Here is a 9,370-nt window from a genome sequence, read left to right on the forward strand (position 1 = left end):
GCGAGTAATGACAGCTGAGCCTAAAGACGCACCAGACGCTGCTCGGCTCGTTTTGGGTCCCGTAGTTCGTCCGCTCCCAAGACTTGTCGAAGGGACGCGCTCACTTAAACAGGTCCTGGCGGTGCAGAGCCCACCGGCCGGGGCGGCCCCGGGCCGCGGCCAGGCGAGCTCCGGCGTGCTCCTGACCGCACCCTGCTTTCCCTAAAAACGGCCTCGTTAGAGGATGGGGGCCTGGGGAACCGGAGGGCAGGACCGAGAGCCGACCTGAGCCAAGGAGCCCGTCCGGGCACAGCGCACCGCCGCAGGGTATAGGGCTCTAAGACTCGACCCGCTCCCAAGGCCCCCACCAGGCCTGGCGCACCCCGGCCCCGGCCCCGCGGCGGGAGCCAACAGCTCGCCCCCACCGGTTGACGTTTGGCCGGAGGGCGGACCTGCACCCTGCTCAGCTCCGCCCCAAAGTTCCTCCTCGCCACGCCCGCCTCTTCCGACACCACGCCTGCGCAGGCGGCCAAGCCACGCCCTGTCTCTGCCCTCTGCGCGCGCAGCGCTCCCGTGAGGCAGTGCGAGGCGTGGAGCGCGGCGGCGGGTTTCTGAGGCGCGCGAACGGAGCTTCCAGAGGTGAATGGCGGCAGCCTCTCCGTGGGGCTGTGGGAGCGGCGCCGGTCCCCCAGCTGCCTCTTATAACCAGGCACCCCTGGGGACTCCTTCCAGGCGCGCGAGTCGGGGTCCGCAGGGCTTGGAGCCACGGGCGAGGGCGAGGGCGGGGAGTGCGAAGGCAAGCGGGAGGTGGGCGTCAGCGGGGAGCGCGGCGCGGGTGAGTGAGGCGCAGTCCGGTCGGGGGCGGGGCGGGAGCTGGGCTGATGCGGGTAGTCCGGGAGGGGAGCGGGGCAGGGCGGCGGGCAGGGGCGGGGCCTCGACGGGGGCGGGGCCGGTGCTGTCCTGGGGGCGGGGCCCGGGTGAGTGGTCTCGCGTGGCTTCGGCGGGGGCGGGGCCGGTGCTGGTCCTGCGGGCGGGGGGCGCGTGGTGTCGCGCCGCTGCTACGCGGGCGGTCGTGCCAGAACTCCACGGAGTGAACCGCGCGGGCCTGGGGTCTGTGCAGTTTGCCTTTAACGCTAGTTCGGCGGCTTTTGCGGGTGTGTGTTACTAACATGCGTCCGTGTCGCACGTGTGTCTGTGCGGCCGGTCGCCGTCCGTGGAGTTCCCTTGGTGAGGTCATCGGGGGTGGTTCGGCGGTGCGTTGGTTGCAAAGTGGCAAATGCCGCACGTGTTTTTACCACTGTTTGCTTAGTTCTTTGGCAATTCGGAAGTGGCGGGTACTTGGGTTTTGGGTTTCGGGGGTTATTTTGCTTTAGTCTTTTGAAGTGTGGTTGACGTACACCGTTGCATTAGTTTTGGGTGCACGGCGTAAGGACCTGACACTGTATACCTTGCGAGATGATACCGCATTCAGTCTTAACGCCATCACCGTACATCGTGACTTTTTTTTCCCTTTTGTTGAGGAGTTTTAAGATCAGTTTGAGAACGGTTCTTAAATCTGAAGCCTGATGTTGCCTGCACTAGGTTGACCGTCTCTGGACATTGATTCCTGTGTGAATGGCGGATGCTGATTTGAGTCGCTGAGGTAAACATTTCGTTGACTCTTCCTCTAGAACATTTCCGTATTTATTTCTCTTTTCTTACTTGGGAACGGCTGGGTGCGGGGAAGAGGCTGCTTAGCCGCAGGCTGGCTTGGACTTGTTTAGATAAACTGAATGAAAGAACTGAGCTGCTTTGTAAGAGACAGTGTATTTTTAATGACTGTCTTTGGAAAGATTTTCTTGCTAATTAGTTTTCATTATTTTTGCAGTGTTCTCAGTAATACCCTAATTTGTTTATCTTCATCAGACATTTCAGCTATAACTACCTCTGGGTTAGATGGTTCCCAGATATTCTGTGATATTTATCAGTATCGTTCTATTACAAATACGGTTACTTTATTTATGGTCTAATACCTGTTTTTCCTCCCCCAGGAGAAGTCAGATTCTAAAAATATTTTTTCCCTTCTCTATGGACTTGACATAAAATTAGTTTTGTTTGTGTTTTGGGTTTATTTTCTAAATAGCAACATAAACCCATATCTGTTACAAAGAAATTGGGTACTTAAACCATGAGTTGTGGAAAAGAGTTTGTGGAAACATTAAAAAAAATCAATTATCCCAAAGCTGATACTCTTAATGGGGAAGATTTTGACTGGTTGTTTGAGACTGTTGAAGATGAATCATTTCTGAAGTGGTTTTGTGGGAATGTGAATGAACAGAATGTATTGTCTGAAGAAGAATTGGAAGCTTTTAGCATTCTTCAAACATCAGGCAAGCCTATCCTAGAAGGAGCAGCATTGGATGAAGTTCTTAAAACCTGTAAAACTTCTGATTTGAAGACATGTATCTTGGATGACAAAGAGCTAGAGAAATTAGAGATTGAGGTTCAAACTCTGCAGAAGTTAAAGAACCTAAAAATTCAGCGACGTAATAAATGCCAGTTGATGGCTTCAGTAACAAGCCACAAATCTCTGAGGTTAAATGCTAAAGAAGAAGCGGCCACTAAAAGGCTGAAGCAGAGTCAAGGAATTATAAATGCTGTGAATACTAAGATAAATAATGAACTTCAGGCTCTTACTGATGGAGTTGCAAAATTGATGATGTTTTTCAAACATTCTAATTTGGATCAAGGGACAAATCCACTGGTGTTTTTATCTCAGTTTTCCTTGGAAAAATATCTAAGCCAGGAAGAGCAGAGCACAGCAGCATTAACTTTATATACCAAAAAACAGTTCTTTCCGGGTATACATGAAGTAGTTGAAAGTTCAAATGAAGAAAATTTTCAACTTTTAGATATACAAGCACCATCTATTTGTGATAGTCGGGAAGTCCTCGAGGAGAGATGGCTAGAGATGGCTAGGCTGCAGCTAGCTTACGTTTGTGCTCAACATGAGTTAATTCACTTGAAAGCAAGTAATTTGAGCATGAAGTCGAGTATACAGTGGGCAGAGGAGAATCTTCATAGCCTCACTAGCAAGGTAAACATGAGAAATGAGACTGGATTCGTACAGTAATTGTTGTTCATAATGGAAGATATGTTAATATTAAAATACTTTAGAAAGGGGGATGAAACAAGTACATTTGTAACATAATGTAACAAATGTAACATAAGTTACATTTTCTTATTTTCTGTTTGTTTATTGCTTAGTTTTGATGTATTTCAGTGTTTCATACAAATAGATCTTCATATCAGTAGAGGGCAAAAATAGTAATTATAACCCAATCACATTAGCTAATTTTAAACAAAAGTACTTTTTCTGAAATTGAAATTCGTGTTGGTTCAGACTCAGAAGACACTGAAATTCCCTTTTATGATGTGTGGGTAAAGAGCTTTGTTGCTTTGTTACGGGTGTCCTGCCTTGTTTGGTGCTAATGAAATCAGGGACCCAGTTCAGTGGACTGAAACCCTGATTTTTTTGTTGAGAATGTACAGATGTAGTGCCCATATCCATCTGCACTCTTGGAAAGCTTGCAGTCTTGGTAATATAACCACTATGTAATTGAGTGAAAATACAGCTGAAACTGAGTATCAGCACCAAGTGAGTTCATATAACTGACACAAACTTGGGAATAACATATGAGGTTCCTCACTCTTTGCAAGTGCTAAAATCAGCTGACAGACTAGGAGCATAGCTACTGGGACTATTTTAGTTTTAAGAAAAACTTAGAATAGTGTACATTTGCATTCAGTTAGTAGTGTGCTAATGATTTTTATTAAGTAAGACAAGCATGACAAGGTGTCTGTTTTGGTAGCCATTATTGTATATATGTGGTAGTAATAGCGTTAAAATTTAGCAATTTACCCATGCTTTTCCTTTTTTAAACTGTGATTTTGGCTTTTGTTAACATGAAATTAGTTTTTATTAGCATGTTATCTGATAAACTAAAATGGGAAGTAAAAATAAGTTTAAAACTATTTCAACTTTATATTTACTGCTTTAAATGTAATTGCTTTTTCTGTGTAGGCTCTTGGCAAAGATAATTTGGATGCTAAAATTTCTAACTTGAATAGTGAGATTCTGAAACTTGAAGAACAAATCTCTCATATGAAAGATAAAAGTTTGCCTGCTGTGGTAAAAGAGAATGCCCAGTTATTGAATATGCCAGTTGTAAAGGGAGATTTTGATCTACAGATTGCTAAACAAGACTATTATACAGCAAGACAAGAGTTAGTTTTAAATCAGTTGATAAAGCAAAAGGCATCTTTTGAACTTCTACAATTATCATATGAAATTGAATTGAGAAAGCATTGGGACATATATCGTCAACTTGAAAATTTGGTTCAAGAGCTTAGTCAAAGTAATAGGATGCTCCACCAGCGATTAGAAATGCTAACAGACCCATCAGTATCTCAGCAGATAAATCCAAGGAATACCATTGATACCAAGGACTTTTCTACTCATAGGTATGCATCTTTGTTTCTTTTTTTTTTTTTTTTTAAAGATTTTATTTATTTATTTGAGACAGAGAGAATGAGAGAGAGACAGCACATGAGAGGGGGGAGGGTCAGAGGCAGAAGCAGGCTCCCTGCCAAGCAGGGAGCCCGATGCGGGACCCGATCCAGGGACTCCAGGATCATGACCTGAGCCGAAGGCAGTCGCTTAACCAACTGAGCCACCCAGGCGCCCTGCATCTTTGTTTCTTTAGTAATTGTTTTTTTTTTTTTGCTTTTGTAAAATACTGTAGAGAGTTTGAACTAATATTGTGGAAGTTTAAAACATTCTTTGCTCTCTATTTTTGGCCTTCTGTTCTCTTCTTTCACTTTTCTTGCATATGACTCTTTCCTTTTGAATATCTTGCTCTCTTTTCCATTCATGTTAAATCTGGAAGTAGCTGTTTTAGAGCTGAGGTGGATGGGTTGGTGGAGTGAATATATACAAGGTCTTATTCACCTTTGGGCACCATTATTTAGATACTTTGAGATTGAGGCAGGAGTTTTAACTGCAGGGAGTTTGAATACATTTTGGTGTGTAGTTGGTATTGCTAGGCAGAGAACTGATTGCATTCAGAAAAGGTGTCGGCGGAGAGAGGGGAAAACGGACTTTGTTTCTTGTCAGGTGAATCAGCGAGAATGAATGCTTGCTCCCAACCTCTTCTGGATGTCTAAGCAATTGATGGTATAGGGATACTAAAATTGGAGGACTAAAGTAGTCAAAGGCCTCAAAAATCTGGATCCTGCTCCTGATTTTTCTCTAGTGCTAGAGGAAAATCACTAATCTTTTTGTTTTGTTTTGTTATTTAAGGTTTTACTTATTTATTTGAGAGAGGGAGAGAGTGAGCACGAACAGGGGGAGGGGCAGAGGGAGAAGCAGACTCCCTGCTGAGCAGGGAGCCCAGTGTGGAGCCCTTTGTGGGGCTGTATCCCAGGACCCTGGGATCAGGACCTGAGCCAAAGGCAGACACTTAACCAACTGAGCCATGCAAGCGACCCTCCTTTTTTTTGTCTTATTAATGAGGTGAGGGGCATGGAAAGGGTGACACTGACATCATGAGCTAAGAATGGTTCCCCCCTGAAATTGTGTAGTCATGTCCCACAAGAACAAAATTGGCAGCCTTGGACTTGAACCAGTTTTATGAACTCTGTTGCAAATTGTTAAAATAATTAAAATATTTAAAAATATGTATTTTTTTGAAATAGAAGAAAAAGAACAAATCCTTTTTGTCAGAAATGTGTAGAAAATGTTGCCTCACATTTTTCCATTTGTTCCAAAGGATTTTCTGCCATTAATATTTGGAAGTGTTAAATTGGCCTCATAGCTCATTAGGAATTTAATTTGACGATCAAATATGGATAAGACTGGAGTAGCAAGTTTACTATTTCTGTAGCTCTTTATTGTTTACATTTCTTTTTACATTATTTTCAGTTTTTCTCTTTTAAATTCTCTACAATCCTGTAACGATAGGTATGTGACATGAAAAATGTAGTCTCAGAGGTTGACTTGACCCAGGTATCAAAAGACCGCCAGAACTCAGACCTGGGTCTTCTGTTTCAAGCTCGTTGCTATTTCTACTATAGCATACTTGTATTCTGTGAAAGAAATGTTTTCTTGGGCAGTATCTCTGAAACATACTTTGTTTGAAGTAGGATAATGGCAGTTAAAAGTCAAAAAATATATTTAAAACTTGGGGGATGAGAAAGTAGAAGCAGATACAGTAATTACAATATGTATTTCTATAATGAGATAGTATTTTATTTTATTTTTCTTACATATATATTTTAAAGATTTTATTTATTTGAGAGAGAGAGCGTGAGAGAGAGAGAGAGAGAGAGCATGAGCAGGGGGTGGGGGTAGAAGGAGAAGCAGACTCCCCGCTGAGCAAGGAGCCTGATGTGGAACTGGATCCCAGGACCTTGGGATCATGACCTGAACTGAAGGCAGATGCTTAACCAACTGAGCCACCCATGTGCCCTGTAATGAGAAAGTATTTTAGCTGGAATGTTTTTGGTTGCTTGATTTAGCAGCAGATTAATTTTTTTCCAGGTTAATATTTTTAATCTGTTATATATCCCCAGAGATGCCCAATAAAGTGAATTATAATTCTGAAAATTGTACTGATTTGAGAATTTTCTCCTGTAATTTTTATTTTCACATTTTAGGCTTTATCAACTTTTAGAAGGAGAGAATAAGAAAAAAGAATTATTTATAACCCATGGAAACCTGGAGGAAGTGGCTGAGAAATTAAAAAAGGATGTTTCTTTAGTACAAGATCAGTTGGCAGTATCTACTCAAGAACATTCTTTCTTTCTGTCGAAACTGAATAATGATGTGGACATGCTTTGTGATACTTTGTATCAAGGAGGAAATCAGCTTTTGCTTAGTAATCAGGTGAGTGCTTGCCACAGTAACTGAAAATGCTGTAAAAAAATGTTTTTTGTAAAAGATAATAAAGAAAATGTTAACACGAGGAAAACACTATTCCAAATCCTATTGCCCTACTATAAAATTTATTTTTTTTATATCTTAGTTTTCGTTCACATATAAATATATTTTTCAGATGGTTTTGATCAATGTCAACAGAATTTTAAGAACTTACAAAATATTTCAGACAAAAAAGGATATGTAATGTTTACACTAAGAATTTAAAGAAAAAAATCAAACCACCCCTGTATTTTACCTGTCTCAGCAAATAGAGGGCTATTATCTTTAAAGTGTTCTGTGACAGCTTGCTTCTACTAACAGCATTTCCCTTCCTTCATCAAGGAGAACTACACTTAATTTTATTGTTTGCTTGCCTTTATTTATATTTTTATTACACATATATATTCTTAGATTGTATATATATATTTTTAATTTTATTTATTTGAGAGAGAGAGAGAGTGAGCACGGGCACTAGTGGGGGTAGGGGCAGAGGGACAAGCAGACACCCTGCTGAACAGGGAGCCTGGGCATGGGGCTTGATCCCAGGACCCTGGGATCACGACCCGAGCCAAAGTCAGACACTTAACTGATTGAGCCACCAGAGGCCCCGCTAGACTGTATATTGTCCAGTTTATATGTTTTTGAAGTTTATGTATGTGGTTTCTTATATATATTTTTTACTAACTTGCTTGTTAATATTAAGATACTGAGATTCATCCATGTTGCCATATGTAAAGCTCTAGTTCATTTATAGTTTTCTTTCTGTTTTCGGTTCTTTTTTTTACTTATTTATTTGAGAGAGTGAGAGCACGCGCACACAGCGGGGAGAGGGAGAGAATCTCAAGCAGACTCCGGCTGAGCTCGGAGCCCAGCTTGGGGCTCGATCTCACAACCCATGAGATCATGGCTTGAGCCGAAATCATGAGTCCAACGCTTAACCAACTGAGCCACCCAGGCACCCCTATGGTTTTCTCTTTTATATCATTAGTATTCCATTTTATGAAATCCCACGGTTTAATTATCTGTTATGTTGACAGACATCTAAGTTACTTTCAGTTTTTGCTCTTGTGGATTATCTTGCTGCGGATGGTCTTGCTGTATGTCTCACAGCTGCACATGTGTGTGCATATGCACACTCACTCTCAGGAGTAGAATTGCTGTATCACAGGTTCAGTTTTCAGGGTACATCAAATTGTTTTCCAAAGTGGTTGTACCATATTACATCAGCAGTGTCAAAGAGATCCTGTTTATCCATATCCATTTCATCATATAACGTTCTCTCATTTATAAATTTTTCTCAATCTGGGGATATAAAATAGCATCTGATACAGTTTGTAATTTCCATTTCCCTGATTTGTTTACTGGGCATTCATCTTTTTCTGAGAATTCCTTGTTCATCTCCTGTGCCTGTTTTTTTGTTTTTTTAAAGGTACATTTATTTGAGAGAGAGAGGGAGTGCTTGCTGGCATGGTTTAGGCTGGGGGTGTGGGTAGGGACAGAGGAGTCTTAAGTAGAACCTGTGCTGGGCACAGAGCCCTCACAGCCCTGAGATCACGACCTGAGCCAAACCCAAGAATCAGCGGCCTGATCTCAGGGTCGTGAGATTGAGGCCCAGGTTGGGCTCTGTGCTCACTGTAGGGTCTGCTTGAGAGTCTCTCTCCCTTTCCCTCTGCCCCTCCCCCCACTCATGAATGCATGCTCTCTCTCTAAAATAAATACCTAAAATCTTTAAAAAATTCATTTGTAGGAGTTTATATATTTCAAGTGGCAATCCTTTGTCAGTTGTTTTTTTTTTTTTAAAGATTTTATTGACAGAGACACAGCGAGAGAGGGAACACAAGCAGGGGGAGTGGGAGAGGGAGAAGCAGGCTTCCCGCTGAGCAGGGAGCCCGATGTGGGGCTCGATCCCAGGACCCCGGGATCATGACCTGAGCTGAAGGCAGACGCTTAACGACTGAGCCACCCAGGCGCCCCTCGGTTTTGTGTGTTATATATATTCACTCTCTATTTGTAGCTTGTCTTTTTTACTTTCTTTGTTTTCAGATTTTTTTTAGCATTATAATTTTTATGTAGTTTATTATTATTATTATTTTTTTTTAAAGATTTTATTTGCGAGAGAGAGAATGAGAGACAGAGAGCATGAGAGGGAGGAGGGTCAGAGGGAGAAGCAGACTCCCTGCTGAGCAGGAAGCCTGATGTGGGACTCGATCCCGGGACTCCAGGATCATGACCTGAGCCGAAGGCAGTCACTTAACCAACTGAGCCACCCAGGCGCCCTTTATGTAGTTTATTACTCTGTATATGGTTTGCCATCTTTTTATATTTTGTTTTTCATACCTTGTTAAGGTTTGCCCTTAACATCATAATGATAGTCCTTTTTATTTTACCTTAAAGTTATGCTGTTCACTTTCTTTAGTCTACCAGGAGTTTTTG

The 9,370-nt window shown here is 42.5% G+C and overlaps 1 protein-coding gene across 7 annotated transcripts in view; it reads left to right on the forward strand.

Annotated features, from left to right (window-relative positions):
- The first annotated feature begins 519 nt into the window (after positions 1-519).
- Positions 520-9,370, forward strand: part of HAUS3 (HAUS augmin like complex subunit 3) — a 17,185-nt gene continuing 8,334 nt past the window's right edge. Inside the window, exons 1-5 of one of the 7 annotated variants that reach the window (XM_031031490.2) lie at positions 534-618; positions 1,561-1,621; positions 2,010-3,055; positions 4,043-4,482; positions 6,676-6,904. In XM_031031490.2, coding sequence (XP_030887350.1) covers positions 2,147-3,055; positions 4,043-4,482; positions 6,676-6,904 — 1,578 coding nt within the window. In that variant the 5' untranslated portion in view covers positions 534-618; positions 1,561-1,621; positions 2,010-2,146. Of the gene's footprint in view, positions 619-1,139; positions 3,056-4,042; positions 4,483-6,675; positions 6,905-9,370 lie in introns of those variants that run through there. The other 6 variants (XM_081812772.1, XM_081812770.1, XM_031031487.2 and 3 more) reach the window with 6 other exon arrangements.

Source organism: Leptonychotes weddellii, chromosome 2 (genome assembly GCF_054177405.1).
Source record: "Leptonychotes weddellii isolate Sample4059 chromosome 2, ASM5417740v2, whole genome shotgun sequence".
Taxonomy (NCBI): Eukaryota; Metazoa; Chordata; class Mammalia; order Carnivora; family Phocidae; genus Leptonychotes; species Leptonychotes weddellii.